Genomic DNA, 27,815 nt, shown 5'->3' with positions numbered 1-27,815 from the left:
TCTCAAGTACATATATAATGTCATGATGATAAAATGCATTGTTAACAGTAAAACTAAATTTGCTTCAAATTTGTATTACTTATCTCATACATGTATTCAATTGATGCAAGTGTATTCTATATAAATGTACAAAGACAATACTTGTAGATTTATTATCAAATTCTTCCTTTTTTGCTGATATGAATACATGTACATGGATTATAAATATTGACCGATACTACGTACTTTGGAGTCATGTCCACATAGATGTACATACCATCTATGAAATTTTACTAAAACCATTACAAACAGTGATAAGATCAAATTACAATTAAACGTTAAACTCGAACAGTAGATAACATATCTTCTTATACATCGTGTTAATCCGTAAACGTACGTCGAAGTTGTCCTTCCATCCGACAATAAACGAATATTTACGATTTAATAATTGGTCAATCTTCTATTTGTCATAAAGATTAATCGCTGTTTAAGTAAGAGGAGCAGTTTCAAATAATGTATCATCGTGTAATGTCAGCACAACAGATTAAGAAGACCTACCAAACAGCAACACTTTAAGCCGCGACTTCTGCTATTTCTCCTTCCTCTTGTTCGTCTCTTCCATCATCATATTAAAAGGGCGCCAGTAGTAATGAAAACACATGTATTGTATCGGAAACTCGTTCGTTAATAAGAAATGCATTTCATTATTCGCATTTTTGAAAGCGCTTGATGAAATTGGACTGTTTACATAAGTATGCATTTGGCACGACTGCAGTGCACTTACTCTATGTACTTCAGAAGCCTCACAAGCTATTGTGCAACTGTAAAGCAACTGTAGAATTTATATTTAGAAATACGGAAAATTTCTTAACAACATTTAAATTATAAGTTTTTTACGTTCACACTTGGTTTCAACACTTGAATTTACACGGTTCATAGGCCCTGTTCTTTTTATATAAAACTTTAAATCCTCAACACGTTTCAGAAAATATATTTCAATGTCCTGGTATCGATTATCTATGTTAACAATCAGTTAGACCTTGTTTCAATTAGATATATTCGACCCTTTCGAAATATTCAAAGCAAATAGGGGAAGCATAGCTCCTTGTTATAATATATATATAAACACATACACTTTTAGCCTATCTAAAATAATTTCGCTTCGATCTATAAATATATTAATTTCAATCTAAAAAGCTTCAAATCGTTCAATAAGTAATGAAATTTTTAATCGGAACTCTCCGTGATATCCTGATTGTCAAATTTCTTTGGACCGAATGCGCCACCCTGTTTCCGGTAGAAGAAGTACATCACGAGGACTCCACCAATGAAAAACACCACCAGCAAAGCCACGCCCATACCGGCCATTGCACCTGAAAATAGACACGAGTTTTTACACAAAGCACGTTTTAAAATATGAAGATCAATTGCCAACCATTGAACATGAACCAATACGCTATTTCTATAAAAGAAATCAATATGGACTGTTGTTCCTTAAAATAAAAAATAGACTATAGTTTTGTAAATAAAAACATTTTCCGATAAGTAAACCTTAGAAACGATTCCTATAACATGAAACGTTAACATAAAACGTGCACCTACAGTTTGACATTTAGTTGCCAACTTAAAAGATACAGCGACTTTTGGACCTAAAAGAGATACTAGTTTTATAAATATAAACCTTATCCGATGATCGCACCGTATATATTTATAAATAGAAACATTTGCCGACCGAAAAATATACCCTTATACGATATATGAAAACAGACAGATCAAAAGTGTGCCCAAAATGGATACGTGTTTAGTAAATAGAAATCATCAACGTCTTTAGCACATTGAAAAAAAAACACGAGAACACATGAAGAGAAAAAGGCCAGTCCACGGAAGTTAAAATAGACACACGTTTCTTCTAACAGATAACTTAAATGTAGATAACATGAATCGCAAATTGGGGACGGTACTGTGCAGATGAAATCATATTTGATCAACGACTTTCGTCTTACAACACTTATAAACAAATCGTTTCATTTTGAATACAAAAAATAGACATAGGTAAAGCAATTATGAAATTCCCGATGATAATATTGAATATCCTATTATTGTTCGAAATGACCCTACCTATTTATAGTAAGCAAATTTCCGAACTAACCTCCGGACGATCCCGAGGACGTCTTCGGTCCGGTCACCACATTGTTCCGATAGTACAGGACTTTGGTCACTTTCTGCGTTTGGACCAATTTGTTCATCTGGGCAGTCAAAGTGACCGGCTGCAAAACGTTTAAACTATGAACGGCTCTTTTTTATGACATTAAATGCTTTATATTGATAAATTTAAACATTTGACCTAAAAATCTCAAGTAAAAAACAAGAATACAATTTAAAAAAGGTAAAAAAAGTAACTCTCAATAGGGCTCGAACCACTGACCCCTGGAGTCCTGGAGTAAAAAGTCTCCCGCCTTGACCACTCGACCATCCATGCTCATGCGTAGAGCGGATGTATTTTACCAATATATAAGCAATCCTCGTAGTTTCCCAAAATATAACTACATCAACAGAACTTTCCAAATTATTCAATCGTCTCGCGTCGCATGACGCTATATAATTTTCAGGTTTTCAAATCGTCAAAAGATGCATATAATGGATATTTAAGAGCATGGTAAATGGTCAGTATTACTATTTCCTCAAAAAAATCATAACAAAAACGAAAATTTGCGATTCTGAAACAACTTTTTTTCATTTTGTCAATTTACCAAAACGTTGGACGAACCCTTTAAGAACCATATATAGCCTTTTCGCTGCTTTTCTTCGTTACTCAGAAACAAGTTTTGCTAGTGTTTTTTTTTATACATTTTTTACCTGTTAAGAGACCCATAAATCTTTAACAACATAATGCTCAGTGATCTTTCCAGACACTATTTTCAAACTAACCAATACAAAACAAAAAATAAGTCACAATACTGATTGCAGTATTGGAAATATCATATACATTTCAAAGACCATTTGTTTGGTTGTGATATGATGCCAATAATACAATTGTGCAGTATCTTTTGGTTCTGATGCATGGCAATTTATTATCATTTATTATCATGCGCATCAGACATATCAATCCTGTTTATTGGTCATTATCAAATTCAGCTTTCTCATTCTATAACTATTACTTGATTCGTCGATGGGTCCTTCATTGTAACAATCATCTGTCCACTGTTGATGGTATTGCTGATGGCGTTAGCAACGGTTGAGAGGTCATTCTCTTGAACAGGCTTGGTAACATCACCTGATGACGTCAGAGACACATACACAGTTATGGAGAGATACCAATTTTATACTTGAAGTTTCAATATATCGACAGTTCTACTTTGCCACAGTATGATATTTTACTTCAGTTGCGTAATAATTCCGATTCCGGCTTTCTTCGTTTGGAAAAGCGAAATATCAACTTAAATTTCCGAGATAATTCCTTATCGTCCACTTGAATGCTTAAAATTAATAAAATACTTGCCGACATTCGGGGCTTTATCAAGCAATGTGAAGGTTACGGAGATCGATGTGCCCGTGTTTTTGTCGGCCTGGAAAATTTAACAAATAAAACGCCATCAACGTAATAGAAGTTGTCATGAGTATCGTGCTCATTCGTCAATACCTATTCGGGATTTTCGTAACTAAGAAGTTGTCTCCATTCGGGTAGGTATCACGAGTATCCCGGGTAAAAAGCGGTCCGTCTAAAATGCGTATATGACTCATATCCGCGGATATGACCGAAAAGTGCGGATATGGACGAATACAGGCAATATCGACACTTTTTCTGCAATGTTTATTTCGATGTTTAATAAAAAAATACACAGTATGTGTTATATATGTTAGTATTGTCTCAAAATATAACAATTTAATAGACATTATCATTTTTCCAACATTAAATTCATATCCGCGAACATGACGAAGTGGCAGAAAGTTTGTTTTAGGGCTACACACCACAAACAATATAACAACGCCAACACCACATATGTCTTGTTTTATAAGATTACATAATGTTTATATAATATACTGAATGTATTATTATTCTTGATGTCGTCTCAAACTTTAGTATTCAGATATACAATATGCTTTAGAAAATAGTAAAGTATTTATCGCCAGACCACAAGTAATTAATGTTGTTACTTTTCCCTGTTTATATTTCTTTATTTGAATACAAAATGTTGAATTTATTTAAATATACTGAATGTTATGAATGCAGTTAATATTGTCTGAAATGTCACTGTTTCAAGTGGCATTTTTTATTTGAAAATAAATGATGATTTCAAATGCGCGAATATGATAAAATCGACGAATGTGGTTTATCCAATAAAGGATCTATATTTGTAAATTGCAGTGCTATAATAACTTTATGCAAGGTAAAAATATCTTATATTTGATTGCTACTATTTATTTTATGCTTTCCGGTGGTTTTTTGAGAAATATCAGTGAATGAAAACTGATAATTTAACTGTTTCAAACTGTGAAAATTAACAGTTAAAATTATCGATAATTTTCACTTTTAACTGTGAAATGACGTAATTTTTGACAAAATGACGTCATTATCCCAGCGAAAATCTTTAGTTCAACAATGTCTTCCGATTTTCGGAATTCCGTCTTGACAGAGTTGTCGTTCGTGCGGGTATGTATACCTACTTCCGGTCTTAAGGAAAACAATGGGGGAAATACTACTGTTCCATCGTTAAATGACAAAATTTTAGCGGTATAATCGGTAAATTTTCAAAAAAAGTAACATTACATAAATTGCCTAAAGACTCATGTACAAGAAAAGCTTGGATGATAGCAAACTTGGTTTCCAACGGCGTATATTCGCGTCTGTTCCGACCATTTTTGAGACGAATCGGTCCAAACTCTGTGACCGAAAAAAAAATTCTACTGAAAATATTATGTTTTATAAGTGAATGTAACAGCTGTAATATTTATCTTAAACATATAGGCTTCGTATTTTAAAGGGGCCTTTTCACAGATTTTGGCATGTTCTGAAGTTATTCATTAAATGCTTTCTATTGATAAATGTAAACATTTGATCGTAAAAGCTGCAGTAAAAAATAAAGAATAAAATATAAAAAAGGAAAAAAACTTTGCCGGAGCAGGTTACGAACCAGTGACCCCTGGAGTCCTGCCGAGGTCCTGAAGTAAAAACGCTTATACCCTCTCGGCTATTCCGCCGAACATACATAGGAGACGTAGTTTATACCTTATAAAAGCAATCTTCGTAGTGTCACAAAATTTAACGACAACAACAGAACTCTCCAAATTATTCAATCGTTTCGCGTTGCAACGCTTTAATTTTTAGGTTTTAAAATCGTCAAAAGATAGATAATGGCTATATTAGACCATGGTAAATGTTCAGTAATACTGTTTCCTCACAAATATCATAACTAAACCGAAAAATTGCGAATCTGAAACAACTTTTTTCAATTTTGTCAATTTACCAAAACGTGAAAAGATCCCTTTAACTTATCGGGATATTGAATATGAACTGTTGAAATATTAACGAAAAATCTAAAATTTTGCCGGGACATGCAATGCTTTTCAATAACAGCGCAACTATAATGGTTATAATCATTCTTGAAACATTTAAATGTAGCACTACGATATCCTGTGTTCATTTGAATAAATAGAATAACGTGCACATTTTTACGTATCAATAAACTATAATATATAGTAACAATCAAATATAAGATATTTTTCCTTTTATATTTAATACATATTGTGTATTTTTCATTAAACATTGAAATAAACATTGCAGAAAAAGTGTCGATATTGCTTATATTTAAGAAATAATTCGTGTACGTTATAGTTTGTTGTCGAATAACCCACGGCCGGAAGTTTAGATGCGTAGGGATTAAATCACAAGTGCGAAGCACGAGTGATTTGAAACCACGCATCTAAACTTCCGGCCGTGGGTTATTCGACCACAAACTATAACGTACACGAATTATTTCGATTCTAACACGATTTTTACTAAAGATTTATAGAATGTATCTTATTTTTCTTGCATACTATTTTATGTGAAGCTCCGCCCATAAAAATAGCTTTCGGCTGTTCTGTCGATCAGATCTCCGCCCTCAATAACAGCCAAACTGGATGGAAAAAACCCATTGTATTTCTCACGTTTGGTTAACTAAGAACAACAACTTGCGTAAACTAACATGTTTTCATTGTACTCTTTAAATTAACGCAAGAGTGTTGAATCTACAAGACAACAACTCCGATTCGAACTTCAGCCATTTCAGTATCGAAGCAGCAGACGAACACCGTGGGAAATTGGGTCAAGTTTACGCATTTCTGTTCATAGCGTAGTATTTTGTCACGTGACTTTCAATCATAAAATACCGGATTATTACGCTGGTGGAAAATGTATCGGCATGTTTTGTTAAGCTACAGCGCGTGCTTTCAGTGTATAAGCTCCGCCCATAAGTTATTGCAGAATAACCCACGCTTGATTTCCTTCTTTGTCTATAGAAAACAAGTCACGTGCCGTGTTAGAATCGTCCATATCCGCACTTTTCGGTCATACCCGCGGATATGAGTCATATACGCATTTTAGACGGACTGCTTTTTACCCGGGATACTCGTGATACCTACCCGAATGGGAGACAACTTCATAGTTACGAAAAGACCGAATATTCGTTAGTATCTAATTGTCAATAGCACCAACAACACTATGTTCCCAACTATTTGGGCATTGTTGCCCGAAAGTGCCACATGTATCCTCCTATAATGTATATGAAAACAACAAACGCATACCTGAATATTGTATATTCGAAGCGAAGAAAGCGTCAGTCCATTGACAGTTCCGGCCTTGACAAGGGCGCGCAGATTGGCATACCGGAAGTTCTCCAAGTTTCCGGCCACAAGGGTGTCGTAGTTTCCTGGAAGTGCATGAGATTGTAATAAAGGATCAATCTATGGTCTAAATACCCTGTCCACGACGATGACGTTGATGATTATAGTAGCGAAGATGATACTTGTTGTTGTGGTGATATCGAGGGCAATAGTGATGAACGAAAAAAAAGAATAGATTTGTTACTAATTTTACAACAAAATCGCTCAGATAAGAGCCCACTTTACACATCTGAGCTGTATTTAATTGATTATCAATACTTATTTATTCGTTTGCTAGTTCGTGAAAATTAAAATATAAAATATAATGATGTTTTGAAAAAAAAAAGAATTGAAACTTGTTAACCAATGTTATTTATTAATTATTTTGTATAGGCCCATTTCAACTCCGTTTTACATAAGGTATAAGAAAAAAATATAAGTATGATATTAATTGCAGTTATATTAAACAAGGTGAAATATGATATCGTCAATTATTTAAATGGCAGTTCAACTTTACTCTCTGAATAAAAATGATTACATCGTACATTCCTCTTTTAAAATATTTAAATTATCCCCAAGAAAATAGCTAAAAATGTTCGTTTTAAGACGTAGAATTTCAATTGGGTCAATGGTAATTCCGAATAACATCTCTTTACTTATCGTGTCTTCAGTTACATTATCCTCCCGCGTTAGAATAGTATTTAAATTACTTACAAATGAATTACAAATAACAATTCCACCAGGACGTGTGATTGTTACACGTCGACATTCCAACGGGCAAATGACTATTCCAACGTATTTCACGTATATGATCTTTTCTGCTTTTACAATTTCCTACCGTGTTTTGAATATTCGAATTACATACCCTGAACAAAAGGCTGTTGCAATTACCTGCCGTGTTAAAAATGTGATATAAGCTGCTTACAAATACATTAAAAATAACAATCCCGTCTGAGTGTGTAATTGTAAAAAGTTGAAATAGAAATAGATATTTTTAATGCACTCTTAGCGTATTATCGATTCGGTTGTTGCAATTACCTCCCGCGTTTCAAGTATTTCAATTACTTACCCCCAATCAAATAGCTGAAATCTTGTCTTGACTTGTAGTTGTAACAGGTTGAAATGTCGTAAGACCAAATGCTTGGTCGTCTTTCATCGTAGTCATAAATGTTGTAGAAGAACTGAATTCCCTTTAAAACAACAGAAAATTGTTAGTGCATTCCGAACAATTTTCCGAACATTTATAATTAACCAAACTGTATATTTATTTTAAAAACTGTATTTAAAATGGACTGGTTTTGCAGTACATGTATAAGGTGAGAATTAAAAAATAAAAAATGCTTAGATATATTTTGAATATTGCATACTAATTGTGTTAACGTTAATGTTAAGGGTGGTTTGGTTTGAAACTTCACCACAAGTAATAACTTAAAAATTAATGTAAATCGCATTTTAGAGCACCAAAATGTAAAGGGTTATCTATTAAAAACCTATTACTTGTACTGCTTTTAGCCTATTACTACGTCTACAATAAATGCATATATTTGTCACAATTCAATTCACTCTCTTTACTTGATAATTGTGCCTTTGCAGCAGGTTTATACGATTCTTCTAATATAAAAAAAAAGAAATAAAAACATTTATAAATAAAAGAGAGTACATCTACATAAGACAGTATACGAAATAAGTGTTTTGAGAAAATGCAATTGCTTTTCGTTTGTTAAATAAAAAACTTATTTAAGTCAAAAAGACATTACAGTGTTGGCAAATCCCCAATTTTGAATGCAGTTTTGTTAATATGACATATAGACAAACAAATTGTTTTGCAATAAATACGTCCTAACATGTCGGTAATGGCGTACACTTTTTCGTTTTATTTAAGTAAAAAAACATTTGATTTATGGTAGTCTTTAAGTTAGTTTAGATATATATTTTGTTAAACATTCCACGAACATTTTATCATATTATTATGCCATTGAAATAGTGTATTATTGCTTTGAACTTTAAAATTTAGTGCTTGGTCGTGTTAACAACAACATGAAAATTTACGGTAACAATAATTAGCTAGTTGAAATATTTAGCAAGCAAACAATTTGAATATGAGAAAATATTCTGTTTAGACGATCGTCTATTGCGCCATAATAGATCTTATCCAGATTTCAATAACTTTATTAAAAACACCATCTTATCCTTAAATGCAAACAAAACTTGCCACTTAATGTTTAATTTGAATGATTATTGGGATTTAAAGGGCCAGGTTGGTTTGTTACCCCCACCCCATGCCCTAGATTAATATGGTTGTCAAAGTCTACCAAGTTCCGGAGTAAGTCTACAACCATTGTGTTTCTTAAAACATAAACAATAACACCATTATCAACAACAACGAAGACGTGATTATGACACTTACGCTGTTGGGTCCTCCGTCAATATAAAGCTGGATAGGATTGGCGAACTGTAACTGATTGGCGAGGTTTTCCGAGTACTGCGGCTGAAATATGTATTTCAGACAAATTTAAACGCTGATACCATAAAAAAGGCAAAAATAGAGATTTAAAAAATACGAAAGTAACGTAAAACACATTGATTTGAGTGATCTTGAATATACATGTATAACATTTTGGAATAATGTCTGATACTTGTAAGTTCGTATGATTTCGGAAACTACCGATTTAACTTTGTGAGTTAACGGAAATCACCGATTAACGTTACTGACTTAATGTCGCAAAGGCCGATTCACGGATGGACTTCGACTTTCCAAAAACAACCAATTCTTGCTCTTTGAGTTTTGGGAACCTCCGATTCATATTGGTGGCTCACCGTCGCAAAGGCCCATTCCCATGTGGAGTTGATGCCAGCACCGGGTAGGGGCCAATCGGTTCTCTGGGCGATCCAAACATCGCAAAGTACGTCCCGTATTACTCGCTGTAAAGGGAGATAATTATTAATATGTATGTTTCCATCTCATCGTCATCCCTGCTTGTGCGACATTAACTTCGCACGGAGATTTGTCCGCTTTCGAGCACAACTCGTATCAAATCCTTGTCGCCATTACACATCTAGAGATAATGGCTGATACACTATTAGGCCACAACAAATTGAAGATTTGTTCTACGGATGTTTGCTTCCCAAAAATGGAGCGAGCGAGCGAAATAAAAATAATTTCATTTTTAGTCTATTTTTTGTGAAATCGCAGACGAGCGCAAAGCGAAAAATAAAAAAATACATATATTGTCTATGTAAATTGATATACTTTGCCAAATAAATGCATGATATCTGCAAAACACCAGTACAATATCATTAAGAAGTAATAATTGAGTTTAAGCCCTTATCAAATGTTTGTTAAAATAAATCAACAAGTCTCTAATAGCTGTTCTGCTTACTCACACCAGGTTGTGGTTTTCTGTCAATGATGGTTTAATTACATGAAAGAATAAATAATACAATAAATATCAAGCATAAGCAGTGATTTTTCTTAGCGTCATATTTTACAGCCTGTGCCTTTTTGGTTGGGGATAACGTTCGATAAACCATGAGTTTGGGAATATTAATTCATTATGATTATAGATAACAGTATACCAATTGTTAATAAGTGCATGTTTAATTGCTTTTTAAAATGTATATTATAAAGTGCTTGGGCATTAAACTACTGTATGATAAACTCACTTGAGTTTATTTAAAGAATTTGACTTATTTTTTTGAAATTTCGGTGCGACTTTTTTAAAGAAAAAAAGCTACTTTTTGGAAACAGCTTTTTTTACAATTTGCAATTTGGACACAGCCTGTAAGAGGCTGTAATTTTGGGCAAAAAACACTGAACTATCTCGAATTTGTATAAGTTCTAAATATCATAGCTTATGGTATTATACAATACTCGATGCATTACTTTTGTTATTTTAGCACTGTTAAAATTAGAAATGAGAAGTTTAAGTTTTGTAAAGGAAAAAACAACAGTTGTTAAGGTCAAGAAAGTTTGTTCACTTTCGTACGTTTAATTCATGTTTTGGGGGCATACTGTACACCTTGCAGTTAGTCCTCAACAGTTTGAACTAGTAGATAGGTGGCTCGTACAATTTATATTATTCTCGACATTTTTTGTCCAGTTCAACGGCGACTCTCATTTGCATTTTATGTTTTTTTTGGCGTCGCTCTGGAAAGCGGCGACTAGTATGTAATGCATTTTTTTTCGCTTATGGGAGGAGAAGTTATTTTACGGATCAATGCATATGTTTTTGATTTAAGAATATCTTGCATAGTGGTGATTTTTTGTGTAAATTACTGTAAATAAGTACTGTATTTGTGCCTATTACATTTATCACAACATTTATTGCCAATAATGCAAAGCTAATTGTTTTAATTAATAACTGATCCACAACTGATCACAGGGGAAAGATCACAGGGACTGGGCAAATACGCGAAACTTTCTGGTTTTGTATAAAAACAAAACATAATCAAAATATATTTATCTTGTGGTTTTTATAATTTGCTTATTTAGTGGAGAATCAATGTAGTACGATATTTGACGATCTATCGCGCAAGAAAGTTTATTGGAAGGCGTAGTGGTACGAAAACGTACAATGTATTAGTTTATTAATAGACATATAATAACGATCGCTATACACAACTTGACCAAATAGCAGTACATAATAGATGTCAGCCGGAATAGCTCATTTGGGAACAGTTCGGCGGCTGACAATTTTTTTCAGTCAGGTTAATAAATATAATAAAGCTTTAATTTATGTAGACATCTTAAAACCCATTTAACAACAATTGGACATTTTTATTAAAACTAATGGATCCCGCGTGGTGACAAAGTTAATTAAAATTTCTTACATCACTTAAATATCTTATTTAAAAAATACACGTGTTTTATATTAACGAATAAATGCAAACAACACATCTATTATCCATGTATTTTTATGGTTGTCTATCATAGGCCCTAAGTACTATCCCTACCACATATAGAGCGCGAAGCGCGACATGTATTATTGATTGTAACAATGAGTTGCGATAAAGGAAGCAGCCGCTTATCAAGGAGGAGCTGTGTCCCAGCAACCTGTTTCCCTAGAGTCAAGCACTCCTCGGAGTTTTTTTTTAAAAACCACATATAGAGCGCGAAGCGCGACACGTATTACTATCCAGGTGGTATGGACCCTTTAGCATCATCCGGCCATTACGTCCATAGTTATCTTCCTTAGAATTTGAGAAATTTTGAAATCGTTGTTCGAAGTCCAAAATTTTCATCCGATTGTTTTTTCCCAAACTTGCACAAATTTTTTTTTATCATTGAGGACCCAACCCAAACTCTATATGAGCAATAACGGACCATACGTCCAGAATTATGTCTCTTTGTATTTAAAAATAAAAGTAAAAAACTGCTTGGTTAGGTGATTATGTCAACATTTTTCACCAGATTCTTTCCAAACTTACAAAGTCTTCATATCAATGAGCATTTTTACCTCATTTAAAATGAGTAACATCGGGACAATAAGTCCAGAATTTTTTTCTATTAAATTTGACAAAATAAACAATTTCCACGTGTTTTAAAGATTTTACAACTATCGTCTGAATCTTTCCAAACTTGTTAAGTGTTTTTATATCAGTATTACTCGAACCCTATTGAAAATGATGAATATCGGAGCAATAAATCTATTATGATCTTTTACTGAATTTCAAAGTATTGTGAAATGCAGCTTCTTGATGCAATTTACAGATTTCATTCATTTTTTCAAACTTTTACTGTGTTTTCATATCATTGAGTACTCAACCCCTATCGTAAATGAGCAACGTAAGAATAAGTTCAGGATCATCTCCCCTTGAAGTTGAGAAAAATATGAAATTACGCTTACAAGATGAAGCAGATTTTTTAAAACCTACACAGTTCTGTTCCATTAATGAAAACTGCACACGGATGCCAGTAAAAAAAGGAAACCAATGTAAATAAAATGAACTAAGAAATATTTGGGGGTTACAACACAAAATCATAGATAATGGTTATTTGGGGGTTATAACACAACATCATAAATAATGGTTATTTGGGGGTTATAACACAAAATTATAGATAATGGTTATACCAGTATCATTTTCTATTTTGTTTAAAATAATCGACCGATATATTGATATTTACATTTACAAAATCGTTCCATGTAACTTCATAGAGTGCCTTTACACTGAAATTCCCGACGCCCTTCGATGATTTGCATCAATACTAATCTTGTATTTTAACTTAATCAATACCAACAAGTTTATTTGCAGATTTTTACCAATCGTACGCATACCGGCGACATTTCACATCCTGATGTAGATCCGGTTGAAATTATAAAATAACTCAAATCATCTTTGATGCAATTACTCATTGCTCCGGGGAAAAAAATAACATTTTCATTTGTGTCTTTAGCCGACATGACAATACAGACGAACGCTGCCATTTGTTTTTACCATAAACCAATCTAATAACACAAAGGTCGCCGTGGTGTAATGGATATGGTGTCCGCTTAGCGACCGGGAGGTCACGGGTTCGATCCCCGCTGTGGGAGCGTTCTTTCGATCTCTCATATTGACACCAAGTACTGGTTCTAGGCCCGGGAACGGACTCGAGAGCATTTCAAATAAGTAGGAATTACTTTCTATGCAATCGAGCTAAAATAAATAGGTTTAAACTAATAACACAACGCGTTATAACAGTCTATGCCGTAAAATAAAACTTAATCATTTAATAAATAGGCGCAAAATAAAAATAGTTTTATTTCGTGTTAAGATTTTTAGGTGCGGTGAATCCGTCGAAAATTTAATCAATTTGTTGTGGCCTTATTTTTAAATTTAATATAAAATTGTAATTTTATTTCGTATTTTCTGTTCTTAACGATGATAGCTTATACACGGATCATACCGTGGACTGCCTTTGTAAGTCGCGACGTCATGAAATATTCTCCATCATTTTCTAAATTTGATTTCACCTAATAATTACTGTAATATCATACTCAGTGGGGTAATCACGTGCTTCCGTAGCCCAGTGGATAAGGCGCTTGCGTTGAAATTTCGATCCCGGGTCGGGGCACATACATGCCAGTCATGTTTCAGCGGAATGCTGACTGACAAATTAAGGCTTAAAGACATTAAGAACGTGACAAACAGGATGGCGACATCCATGCTGAGACAGGTATTTTTTCGCCGTTTCATACCGTTTATTACTTTTATTTTTTCAAAGTTTCCAAAAGCCTACAAACACTCCGTAGGAGTAACAGTATAATAATGCCCCTTTTTTTTATTTGTTAAAGCTGACATAATATTTCAATCGTGACGTCAAGTATTACCTGTCCCTCGTAAATGTATGTCGTGTTATCGAAGTAGAAGAATTCTTTTGACGTTCGGATCCTGACGTGCGAACCGTCGACGTTTTTGACGTCAAACATCAACGATTCAATAGGCACGGCTGTGCAGTTACCACGCTTTCTATCTGTGATGTACGCTACACCTGTTTTGAACAAACACAACAACATTCAGGTTAACGAAAGGGTGAAATCGGATGTATTTCTGCCAACTATTGATATAGTTCAGCTTTATAGTTTACACCTTTTTATTTTAGCTCGATTGCATCGAAAGCCTTAGGCTTATATAAACGCTCTCGAGTCCGTTTCCTGGGTCAGGTTCAGGTTGACATGTATTATATAGCAGCACGAAACAGGTTGACTAAAATAGTGTGTGTTTTTTTGCTGTGAATCATCAATACAAACATATGGAAAATATGTTCATCACTCAACTGAGCGTTCAATATTAATAAAAAATTACCATTTTTTTCGTTAAATGTGAGTCTTTATGTTATTTAAAGGCATACGAATTGCCTAAAAATAAATTTAATTAGAAATAGAATCCACAACACGATTTTTTAAATCTCTTTTTGTAAATCACAATGTGTGAAGAAATTTATATTTTTGACGATTCTCTCTTGTTTTTTTTATCAGATATCCGAGTTAGATACCAAAATCGAGACCACATATCGACGGTATTTCACACTATATGTATTTTTTAAACAATGCAAATTGCTTTCATTTCAGTAGATATTTAACAAATAACGATGTTAAATTGATGAAATCATAAATAAAAAAGAAGAAAACGCACAGATATATTGTTTTCGATACACGTCTCTGGTGGGATTCGAACTAACATCAGCAAATATCGCCTGCGTCAGTGAAAATTTGTGACAAAACAGTCCAGTATTCGAAAGTGTTTTTATGCGTTTAGCGGTGCTTCATCAAGTACATTTAATTATTTAAGATTTAACTACTAGTAATTTTCCAGCCCTACCCAGCGTGTCTCCGGTGACCACTTTTTATTAAAATTAATATTTTAATGAGCGGTTAAAGCCCCCCAGAAAAGAAGTATTCAGCATAACATTTAATGAATACTGGAACTTAAAAACGAAACATCAGTTTTGAAATTATTATACCGCATTAACCGTCGATAAGATGTATTTCAACAACAATATTTTGTCCTAAAAACCGCTTTGGTAAATTTGATATATTTATGATTTATATAAATTCTTTAAATACGGCTCATCACTTATAATATTCGTGCCCTTACCTGTGGAAAAATCATGGATTTCCGTCAACGGGGACGATAAGCCGTATGGTAGGGCGGTAGTGGAAATATAATCGTATCTTCCAAGTTGCAGCTCGTCGTTGAAATGTTCCTGCATATAGGTCGTATTTAAAGGGGCCTTTTCACAGTTTTTGGCATGTTTTGAAATAAGTCATTAAATGCTTTATATTGATAAATGTAAACATTGGATCTTAAAAGCTCCAGTAAAAAATCAAGAATAAAATTTAAAATAGGAAAAAAAGTAGCCGCACGTGGACTCGAACCAGTGACCCCCGGAGTCCAGGAGTAACCTGGAGTAAAAACGCGTGAGCCCGCTCGGCTATTCTGCCAAGCATACATGGCCAAAGTATTTTATGCATTATATCAGCAATCTTCGTAATTTCACAAAATTTAACAACAACAGAACTCTCCAAATTATTCAATCGTTTCGCGTTGCAACGCTTTATAATTTTTAGGTTTTTAAATCGTCAAAAGATGCATATATTGGCTATATTAGACCATGGTAAATGTTCAGTAATACTGTTTCCTCACAAATATCAAAACTAAAACAAAAATTTGCGAATCTGGAACAACTTTTTTCAATTTTGTCAATTTACCAAACCGTGAAAAGATCCCTTTAAAGTGTATTTAACAAGAAGTATGCTTGTTTGAACTCAAAGGAGTTAAACTCCAGTCAGAGAAAGATTTTTTCATCGAGGTTAAACTATTTTTTTATGACTTGAAAGACGTTCATATCTATAAATAATATATTCAGGCGATAGATAGATAAATAATTTAATTAATGAACGGACGAACGAACGAGCGAATGCTTTGTGTCGTGATCTGTGAAAATTGGGCAAATTGCATGTGCGTAAAGTGTCGTCCCAGAGAAGCCTGTGCAGTCCGCACAGGCTAATCATGGACGACACTTTCCGCTTTAATGGTATTTTGTTGTTTTAAGTAAGTCCCTTTTTACCGAAAATCTAGTTTAAGCGGAAAGTGTCGTCCCTGATTAGCCTGTGCACAGGCTAATCTGGGACGACACTTCACGCACATGCATTATGCGCAGTTTTCTCAGAACAAGACCCATATGCTTATAAGCCTATTTTAAATCAAATTCATATAAGAATACTTTTAAAAACGTTTTATCGTATGGGCCTCTTAGTCTCTTTTTCCAAAATTCTGCGCTAATTGTATTTGTTATCGCATTGACACAACGGACTACCGGTGTCTTCTTTATTGAACTAAGTGTATTGTAACCCGAACCAACCGTTATTCCATCAATAGTGTTAGTGTAAGGGTTCACGATCTCAGCAGTGAAATGGAACGCTGACGTCGGGTTGGGCAAAGGCTTGAAACTTTTTTGTCCTCCACAGTACGCATGCACCGGGGTCTAAAATAGATGGTTACGCTTCACTATAAAATTTATCTTCGTGAAACAAAAGCGCCCTTTATAGGTCACAAGTTAAATCGATCTCAAACATGTCAAACCTCAAAAATAGTGAACGTTTCTAAGTTTCAGTGGTTGTTATAATTTTGATATGAATTTCTGGAAAAAAATAAAAATAAAAAACAACCTGTGTTCATACTTTTGTTACAACGGCATCTACGTTTCGAAAAAAAAAACACACTGCGAACAATTATCATTTGCAATTTTCAAGTACTCACTGTCATCTGTCAAATTACAACATATTCAAATATAGTATGCGTCATTTAAAAATAAACACATCACTAAAACAAACAACTAGCAACAACATCACTTATGATTACACCAACAATATCAACCGAAAAACTAAAACAACGTATATCTTTGCATTTTACCATTAAAAGATTGCGACCTCCGTTGTTTAAACTAATTTTGAAGTCTGAGAATTCGTACATGTGGTTGAAGCTTCGCGGTTTCCCGGGTGTTATGTTGACTTTGCCTACGACAAACGCCCTCACCGGAACCCCCTGGTTGAGTGTTGAAGTCGTCCAACTAGCGGCTGTTAAATATCAAACCCTGATATCTTAGTTAAACAAATGCCAAACAAAAAACATTGAGCACTGATGATATAAAATTGTTGTTAATTTATCAAGCGTTTTTCTACAAATAGCTCTTCTCAAACCAACAACGCTTCATCAAACTAGCGTTAAAAAGCAAATAACAAGGCAAAAACAGGACATAAAAAGCACTGACGACAGTTATGTTGAGCTCAGAACACACATGTTAAATAACTCTTTAAAAACATTTTCCAAATATAGCTCTTTTTGAAGAAGATGAGCTAAAAAATATCTTCTAAAACGTAGCCTTGTTAAAATGTGATTACATGTTTTTATAAAAATACATCTTTTTGTCAACTAGACGGTATGAATTTTCTTTAAAAATAAGAATAAAAACACTGTCCGAAAATATCTTTTGCTAAAAATAACATTGTATGAATTAAATGTTGGTCGCCTAGACACAATGAGGTTAATCAACACAACACAATCGGACGCAAAGTATTCAGTATTTTGAAACGTTAGGTAATATATCTGACCCGGGTTGCGCTAGACTTTGGAATACTCTAATAATCCCTCGGAACAAACAAAGCTGACATGATTTATCGGGTAGTGTTTGCATTACTACGTATGTATTGTTTATTTGTCCTCTGCAATTTCCCCTCTCCAGTCTGTGTTAGGTTTATTACAGAATATATATCAAATCGGTATGGGAAACTAATTTAGCCACACAACGCTTGAGTATTAATTTAACCCATTCATGCCTAGCGTCCTGAAAAAAGGACATTGCAAACAGCGTAAACCCAGATGAGACGCCGCATGATGCGGCGTCTCATCTGGGTCTACGCTGTTTGCTTAAAGGAATTTCTGTAAGAATTGTTCTAAATATAGAAATAAATATGCTAGACATCCCTAATTTTGAAAATAAATTGATCCATCTTTGAAAGATGGGAGAGTCCACAAGGCATAAATGGGTTAATAAGCATGTGTGTGGGGCGCTAGCTCCCAAAACAGTAATTCAGTGAATTACATGTCCTAATTAAAATTTCTTCATGGTTTACTGCAACAACCTCACGTGTATCTGTTCGCAAATGTAATTTTGAAGCTTATGAATAGGGGGTAGGTCGACTTCAATATTCCATCACTATTTTATTAAGTTATATTTAAATATATATTGTACGTTCTTTGCTGTTGTGTATAGTTTACATGTTTTCACTTTTAAGTGAAACTGTTCACCCTTCAATCAATTCGATACATTCCTCGACTATAGTTTTATCTTTTTTTTATAAGACTATTAAATTTTGTAAAGATGCAACTCCTAGTAATATTTTGTGAATATTTTACTAATTAATTGATTAAACTTTTCACAAAAATCGCGATTATAAGGTGACTTTGGATTTTTTAACCGAGTTTTCAAAATCACCGCGTTAGCCGCGGTTTTCTTTTATTCGCGCACCTTGCTCTTAGTAACGTACAATACACGTGTTATTTCCCAGTACCGCTAACGTTAAGGTGGTAAACTTACCATTAATGGCAGTTTCAATCAACTGGGTCAACTTTCTTTGTACCAGCAGAAAGCGGTATTATCCAAAAGCTTGCTTATTCGGGATACGTATATAAGTAAGTTTCCATTTAGACCTGGTTTGGAAATGCCTGCCGAAAAACAATACAACCGCGAAAAAAAAACTATGCGCACACTACAGTGACTTCAGCGCTTTGATTATTTATATTAATTTAACGCGCTTACCAGAATAGTACCAATCCACTCTCATAGTTCTCTTCAACGAATCGTCATAGTAACACGAGCTCCACCAGTCGCATAATATGCCTCGAATACTTGTCTGGTTAATCTTATAAATGAAACAATAATAATCGTCATTATCATAGTCATAATCGTCGTCGTCGTTGTCTTCGTTGCTGCTGCTGCTGCTGCTGCTGCTGCTGATGATGATGATGATGATGATGATCATCATCATCATCATCATCATCATCATCATCATCAGTATCATCATCATCATCACCATCATCATCATCATCATCATCATCATCATCATCATCATCATCATCATCATCATCATCATCATCATCATCATCATCTTCTTCTTCTTCATCATAATCATCATCATCATCATCATCATCATCATCATCATCATCATCATCATCATCATCATCACCATCATCATAATCATCATCATCATCATCATCATCATCATCATCATCATCATCATCATCATCATAATCATCATCATCATCATCATCATCGTCATCGTCATCATAATCACCGTTATCATTATCACCATCACCATTACCATCATCATCATCATCATCATCATCATCATCATCATCATCATCATCATCATCATCATCATCATCATCATAATCATCATCATCATAATAATCATAATCATAATAATAATAATCATCATCATCATCATAATCATCATAATCATCATCATCATCATCATCATCATCATCGTCATCATCACAAAATACCAATTTTAATATTAAAATATAATGAAAACAATAAAATACGTTTTATTGGTCAATAATAAAAAAATAGCTCTACCAACACACTTTTAAGATGTTTTTATAAGTGGTCAATTTTGAATCTGTCTTACATATTTATTCCGCACAGCTCCATCGTGGAACCGAAGCATTTGGTTTGGGTTCAGGAGTGTTGGGACACCGTTAACCATTGTTCCAAATATTCTAAACTGTGGAATGTTAATATCTAGGGGGCGTACGGTACATAAGTCTGAAATGTTAAGATGGGTTTATAAATGCAGTGCACGCACATGTTCAAAACTGAAAGTGCGCAGAAATTGTTTCAAGAAACTCTTATGAAACCTTAGCGAACAAAAATAAACTTAAGTGCCTTAGTTGGAAACAGTTAAATAATCAGTATGTTAAGTCGATTAGGTAATCATCAAGTATACATACATTCATGCAAGAAAGCAATTACATTTGATTAAATTGCATTACTTCAGCCCTAAAAAAGTAAAAGGCAAGCATATAAGTAATTAAGCAACCAAACATGAGTAACAAAAACAAAGCATACGCGTGTCCCTATCCGTCGTTATGGACTGCCTGGTATTGAAGTTGTAAATGACGGCAGTTCGAACACCGGCACTTTCCATATGCATGGCTACGATACTGTTGTTGTAATCGTACCTTCAAAATTCAAATAAGAGTATTCTTGATTAAAATAAATTATATTATATAACGTTATTTCAATAGTTATTACCACTTCTTCCTTGAAGTCTCTATAACGCTCAAAATCAACGAAAATTTCGTAAAGTATTTCGTAAAATAAAGTAAAACACCTAAACAATCAGTGTTCCTTATAGCAATAGCCACAATTTTAACGCTAGATGTGGTATGATTACATATATTTTTAGATACAAAATGCTCGTTTTTATTTATTTGTGACCACAATAAATTCAATGTTAATTTCCTGCGCATATATATATTGATACGACACACGAACCCTAAAATTGTACCATGTTAAAACCATAATAAAAACGAGCATTTTTGTATCCGCAAACATCTAGTTTACCAGACCACATCTGGCGTAGAAATTCCGACAATGGCCATAAGAAACAATGCTTTTTAATTGTTTAGCTTTGTTTAGCTATATTTTACGAAATATTGTACGAAATTTTCGTTGATTTTGAGTAGTAATGTTACTTTAACGATGAATTCTGCTTTGTTACATTTGTGTACACATTTGCTTTTGAGCATATCCTAAATTACGTTTTTGCATGTGAACGAAATCAATATTGTACCCGATTTTATTTGCATATCATCAACATATAACTCCTTCATCAATCAAGAACAACTAACTTTTTAAACAAACCTATTCGAATATCACCGAATATATCCGAACTAACCACATGATCTGTCAAACACGATCGTATTCAATACATGAGCCTGAATGAATATAGCCGAATAAATCCGAACTTACCACATGTGATAGTCCGACGTAAATTGTCTATTTTTAATATTGACCTCTTCATGCACTTCAAAACTGTTTGGCAGTGTTGGAAACGCGGGATCTGAAGGTTACAAAACACAATACAATTAAATGTAATATTTAAACTTATATTATGTACGTATGTTAGAAAGACTTATAGGAAATACGCAATAAAAATAGCATTTAGCAGATTCAACCTTATTATCAAAATTCATTGTCATAATATTGGCTGATTTATTTCAGCAGCAAAGTTTTCCTTTGGACACGCATGTGTTCTACGGTTCAAATAATGAAATTGAAATTGCAACTTAATAGCAACGTCTATGCGCGTTGTTATCATTTTTGCTCCGTGAAATTTTAATTTTGTTAACTCTTCTTACAAACTAATTTTTTTTAATCAATCTTAATGTCGCTTCTTCTTTATTACCTGAACGCTAGACTCGGACCCATAGCACATCCTTATATTTATTTTGTCTATCGACTTAAGATGTTTTACATATTGATTTTAACATGTCCTTTTGTGTTTTAAATTTTGTTGCACCTTACTAGGTCACTTGTATCACCTTTCGTATTAACTGTCATGTGAAATGTTCATTGATATTTCCTCTGCCTTTATAAATTGTATACCCTTTACAATGCTTAAAAGTTCATGTTTATCTGTCACACATTTTCCTAGGGCTGTCTGGGTAGCACAATCTTTGGTCAACGCGCGCTCACTTCGGCGACCCGAGTTCGATACTCTCCAATGGCAAATTTAAGTTTGATCGGTGGTCAACGTATCCTTCTGGTCCCTCGTTTCTCACCACAGAACAGCAACTTTCCAAACTGACTATCATTCAGTACACATGAAATACTCGGTATTTTATCCATAATACGAAACTTGTGTAACTTTATGACTGTAAAAAGCCCCGAAAAGATCTGAAATATGACAATATGCTTAGATCTGCCTGGTATAACGTATATGTAATTTCAGGCGATGGCTTTCAAAACCTCGTGTGTATATTGCGCATCGATTGAATATGGATTCACAAACATTTCTAAATGATCTTCGGCCACATAAGACTTCTGGGTCGAGTTAGCTGGGTAATAGCGATATTGCGAGATACAATAGACTTCCAAAGACGACTCTAGGTCTAAACACGCTAAATGTTCCCCTTAGGTCCCAATGTGTCCCTGGGTCTTACGTACTAAATGTGTCCCTGGGTCCTAACTTCCCCAATGTGTCCCTGGGTCTTAACTTGCTCAATGTTTCCCTGTGTCTCAACGTGCTCAATATATCCCTTGGTCTTTACTTGCCCAATATGCCCCTGGGTTTTAACGTGATCAGGGTGCCCATGTGTTTTAACGTGCTCAATATGTCCCTGGGTCTTAACTTGCTCAATGTGGCCCTGGGTCTTATGTCCTCAATGTATCCCCGTGTCCTTACGTGCTCAGTGTGTTCCTGGGTCTTAAGTACTCAATGTGTCGATGGGTCTTAACGTACAAAATATGTCCTTGGGTCTTAACAAGTTAAATGTGTCCCTGTTTCTTAACTTGCTCAATGTGTCCTGGGTCTAAACGTGCTCAATACGTCCCTCGGCCTTAACGTTCTCAATAAGTCTCTGGGTATAAACGTGTTCAATATGTCCCTGGGTCTTAACGTGTTCAATGTATCCCTGGGTCTTAACGTGCTCAATATGTCCCTTGGTCTTAACGTGCTCAGTGTGTCCCTGGGTCTAAACGTGTTCAATGTGTCCCTGGGTCTTAACGTACTCAATATGTCCCTGGGTCTTAACGTGCTCAATGTGTACCTGGGTCTTAACGTGCGCAATATACCCCTGGGTTTTAACGTGCTCAATATGTCCCTGGATCTTAACGTGCTCAATATGTCCTTGGGTCTAAACGTGTTCAATATGTCCCTGGGTCTAAACGTGTTCAATGTGTCCCTGGGTCTTAACGTGCTCAATATGTCCCTTGGTCTTAACGTGCTCAGTGTGTCCCTGGGTCTAAACGTGTTCAATGTGTCCCTGGGTCTTAACGTACTCAATATGTCCCTGGGTCTTAACGTGCTCAATGTGTCCCTAGGACTAAACGTGTTCAATGTGTCCCTGGATCTTAACGTGCTCAATATATCCCTGGGTCTAAACGTGCTCAATATGTCCTTGGGTCTAAACGTGTTCAAAATGTCCCTGGGTCTAAACGTGTTCAATGTGTCCCTGTGTCTAAACGTGCTCAATATGTCCCTGGGTCTTAACGTGCTCAATGTGTCCCTGGATCTAAACGTGTTCAATGTGTCCATAGGTCTTAACTTGCTCAATGTGTCCCTGGGTCTAAAAACGTCCTCACTATGTCCCTGAGTCTTAACGTGCTGAATGTGCACCTGGGTCTTAAAGTGCGCATTGTGTCCCTGGGTCTTAACGTGTTAAATGTGTCCCTGTGTCTTAACGTGTTCTATGTGTCCATTGGTCTTAACGTTCTCAATGTGTCCCTGGGTCTTAACGTGTTCAATGTGTCCCTGGGTCTTAACGTCCTCAATGTTTCCCTGGGTCTTAACGTGTTCAATGTGTCCCTGGGTCTTAACGTTCTCACTATGTCACTGGGTCTTAAAGTTCTCAATATGTCCCTGTGTCTTAACGTGCTCAATATGTCCTTGGGTCTTAACGTGCTCAATATATCCCGGGGTCTTAACGTTCTCAATATGTCCCTGTGTCTTAACGTTCTCAATATGTCCCTGGGTCTTAACGTGCTCAATATGTCATTGGGTCTTAACGTGCGAAATATATCCACGGGTCTTAACGTGTTCAATATGTCCCTGTGTCTGAACGTGTTCAATGAGTCCCTTGGACTTAACGTCCTCAAGGTATCCCTGGGTCTTAACGTGTTCAATGTGTCACTGGGCCTTAACGTCCTCAATGTGTCCCTGGGTCTTAACGTTCTCAATATGTCCCTGTGTCCTAACGTGCTCAATGTGTACCTGGGTCTTAACGTGCGCATTGTGTCCCTGGGTCTTAACCTTCTCAATATGTCCCTGGGTCTTAACGTGCTCAATATGTCCCTGGGTCTTAACGTCCTCAATATGTCCCTTGGTTTTAACGTTCTCAATGTGTCCATGAGACTTAACGTGCGCAATATGTCCATGGGTCTTAACGTCCTCATATGTCCCTGGGTCTTAACGTTCTCAATATGTACCTGGGTCTTAACGTGCGCAATATACCCCTGGGTTTTAACGTGCTCAATATGTCCCTGGATCTTAACGTTCTCAATATGTCCGTGGGTTTTAACGTTCTCAATATGTATCTAGGTCATAACGTCCTCATATGTCCCTGGGTCTTAACGTTCTCAATATTTATCTGGGTCTTAACGTGCGCATTGTGTCCCTGGGTCTTAACGTGCTCAATATGTCCCTGGGTCTTAACGTCCTCAAAATGTCCCAAGGTCTTAACGTTCTCAATGTGTCCCTGAGTCTTAACGTGCGCAATATATCCTTGGGTCTGAACGCGCGCAATATATCCCTGGGTCTTAACGTGCTCAATATGACCCTGGGTCTTAACGTGCTCAATATATCCCTGGGTCTTAACGTTCTCAATATGTCCATGATTCTTAACGTGCGCAATATAACCTTGGGTCTTAACGTGCTCAAAGTGTCTCTGGGTCTTAACATGCGCAATATACCCCTTGGTCTGAACGTGCTCAATATGTTCCTGGGTCTTAACGTGCTCAATATATCCCTGGGTCTTAAAGTTCTCAATACGTCCATGGGTCTAAACGTTCTCAGTTTGTCCCTGGGTCTTAACGTGCTCAATATACCCCTGGGTCTTAACGTTCTAAATATGCCCCTGGGTCTTAACGTTCTCAATATGTCCCTGGGTCTTAACGTGCTCAATATACCCCTGTGTCTTAACGTGCGCAATATATCCTTGGGTCTTAGCGTTCTCAATATGTCCCTGGGTCTTAACGTGCCCAATGTGTCCCTGTGTATTAACGTGCTTAATGTGTCCCAGGGTCTTAACGTTCTCAATGTGTCCCTGGGTCTAAACTTGCTTAATGCGTCCCTGGGTCTTAACGTGCTGAATTTGTCCCTGGGTCTTCACGTGCTCAATGTGTCCCTGGGTTTTAACGTGCTCAATGTATCCCTGGGTCTTAACGTGCTCAATGTGTCCCTGGGTCTAAACTTGCCTAATGTGTCCATGGGTCTTAACGTGCTGAATTTGTCCCTGGGCCTTCACGTGCTCAATGTGTCCATGGGTCTTAACGTGCTCAATATGTCCCTGGGTCTTAACGTGCTCAATATGTCCCTGGGTCTTAACGTGCTCAATATGTCCCTGGGTCTTAACGTGCTCAATATGTCCCTGGGTCTTAACGTGCTCAATATGTCCCTGAGTCTTAACGTGCTAAATATATCCCTGGGTCTTAACGTGCTCAATATGTCCATGCGTTTTACATTGTATTTTTCACTGGTTCTTAACTTGATCAATGTGTCCCTTGGTCTTAACGTGCTGAATTTGTCCCTGGTTCTTAACGTGCTCAAAATATCCCTGGGTCTTAACTTGCTGAATGTGTTCCTTGGTCTTAACGTGCTCTATGTGTCCCTTGGTCTTAACGTGCTCAATGTGTCCCTGGGTCTTAACGTGCTCAATGTGTCCCTTGGTCTTAACGTGCTAAATGTTTCCCTGGGTCTTAAAGTTCTTAATGTGTCCCTGACATTGGTAAACCTTAAGTCAGGGTCTTAAAAACGCATATCAGAATGATATCCAAGTACTTTTTTCCTATTAAAATTAAGGTTTGTAATAAGGGCACATACCGTTTGGGGAAGGATCGAAGCCGGTACACACCGATGTGTCTAACTGTCCGTACGTCTGCAGCACACATACAGCGCAAAACAAGATCGAGATTCTGAAAGAATAAATGAGCCGCGTTATGAGAAAACAGGGCCTAATGCATGTGCGTAAAGTGATGGTATTTTTGGTTTCAAGGAAGTCCCTCCTTACCGAAAATCAAGTTAAGGCGGAAAGTGTCGTCCCTGATAAGCCTGTGCGGACTGCACAGGCTAATCTGGGATGACACTTTAAGCACATGCATTATGCCCAGTTTTCTCAGAAAACGACACAAATAACAACACACTTGCTTTAATTGGTTAGTTTAAACTGCTCACACTTTTATTTGGACGATTATACTATGTTTGTTGTTTGCTGTGTAAACAATATTTATTGGGTTTTAAAATCATTAAACAGTTTTCTTGGGAAAAAGTTTTTTGGTGTTGTGAATGCTGATTAAACCACTATTTCAGTCAACACGCACATCACGGCGGTTTGTGGCATGCATTCATATATTTTTGGCAAATGTTAGTTTGGCATCAATTTTATGGTGGTTTTTATACTGTAGTATGGGGTAGTGTGTAGTTTGTAGTATGGGGTATCGGTTGTGGTATTGCTTGTTTTTCGTGGTGGCATATTGGTGGTGGTGTTGGTTTGTGGTGATGCTCCTGCTGGTGGTGATTGTGGTGGTATTGGTGGAGGTTGATGATGGAGGTCTTGGTGGTCGCAGTGGTAATTGTTGTTATTATGGTGGTGGTTGTAATTGTTCTTGTTATAGTCATTGTCATTGTATAGTCAGTGTAATGATTAAGGTTGTCTTCGCAAAAATACATGGACAACATTAACAATAAGGCTTAAAATGTTTCTTCATGTTAAATAGAACACGACGGGATAATAATGTAACCAAAACACAAACAAGTTCGGAAAAAAGGCAATAACATACTTTTTAAAACAGTTAAATAAAAAACGGCATATTGAATGAATGAATAAAATGTACACTCTACAATCAAATACAATGCAGCATGTTTTTTTTTTCCGAACAGTGATATTTTTAATGTTATGAACGGTAAAGTTTCTTTAAAATTGTGGTCACATGGGAATTTTACACACAAACAATTTGTCTTTATCACTTTATAAAGATTACACTATCATTAAAACTTAAAATTAATAATATCGTTTTCGATCTATTGATAATATTATAGTATACAACAGGTGTCATATATTACATCAACATACCTTATTTGTGCGGCCATACTTTCTCGCTTAATGTGAGGTTCTTATCTTCCGTAAACGACCGAACTGTAACGGAAAATACTGACTACAATTGAGAAGCAAATCGTCATACTTGAGTCAATTATTTGAAATCCGTAATGGCGATTATCAACCAAACTTTGATCAGTGTATTGCTGGTGTTGATTTATTATAGAATTATCTACAATGTTCAAAACAAAAATGATAAACTCAATCAAAGGTTTATAAAACCGTTGTAGTACAGTGGTAAACGTTACAAATTGTGAAACGAGTGTAGATTTGCGCATCATCATCATCATCATCATCATCATCATCATCATCATCATCATCATCATCATCATCATCATCATCATCATCATCATCATCATCAGTATCATCATCTTCTTGTTCTTCTTCATCATCAA

The 27,815-nt window shown here is 35.5% G+C and overlaps 1 protein-coding gene across 1 annotated transcript; it reads right to left on the bottom strand.

Annotated features, from left to right (window-relative positions):
- Nucleotides 1-136: 136 nt before the first annotated feature.
- Nucleotides 137-27,557, bottom strand: LOC127846918 (uncharacterized). Its single transcript, XM_052378323.1, has 18 exons — nucleotides 27,397-27,557; nucleotides 26,148-26,239; nucleotides 21,359-21,449; nucleotides 20,453-20,565; nucleotides 20,013-20,149; nucleotides 19,142-19,244; nucleotides 17,236-17,399; nucleotides 16,685-16,807; nucleotides 15,418-15,526; nucleotides 14,151-14,311; nucleotides 9,658-9,762; nucleotides 9,248-9,328; nucleotides 7,910-8,030; nucleotides 6,763-6,887; nucleotides 3,479-3,545; nucleotides 3,138-3,253; nucleotides 2,129-2,246; nucleotides 137-1,352 (listed from the first exon to the last, which is right to left on the bottom strand). The coding sequence occupies exons 1-18, from the start codon at nucleotides 27,411-27,413 to the stop codon at nucleotides 1,207-1,209; spliced, it is 1,989 nt and encodes a 662-aa protein (XP_052234283.1). The 5' UTR covers nucleotides 27,414-27,557; the 3' UTR covers nucleotides 137-1,206.
- Nucleotides 27,558-27,815: the final 258 nt, after the last annotated feature.

Source organism: Dreissena polymorpha, chromosome 10, assembly GCF_020536995.1.
Source record: "Dreissena polymorpha isolate Duluth1 chromosome 10, UMN_Dpol_1.0, whole genome shotgun sequence".
Classification (NCBI taxonomy): Eukaryota; Metazoa; Mollusca; class Bivalvia; order Myida; family Dreissenidae; genus Dreissena; species Dreissena polymorpha.
The sequence above is the reverse complement of the archived record's forward strand: the minus strand, read 5'-3'. Positions and strand labels throughout refer to the sequence as shown.

Excerpts from the sequence above, each read along its gene's own strand:
- LOC127846918 (XM_052378323.1), bottom strand. Across the intron at positions 20,150-20,452 it reads AACGACGGATAGGGACACGC|ACTTATGTACCGTACGCCCC; the intron begins GTATGCTTTGTT and ends TTAACATTTCAG. Across the intron at positions 3,546-6,762 it reads TTCGAATATACAATATTCAG|GCCGACAAAAACACGGGCAC; the intron begins GTATGCGTTTGT and ends TAAATTTTCCAG.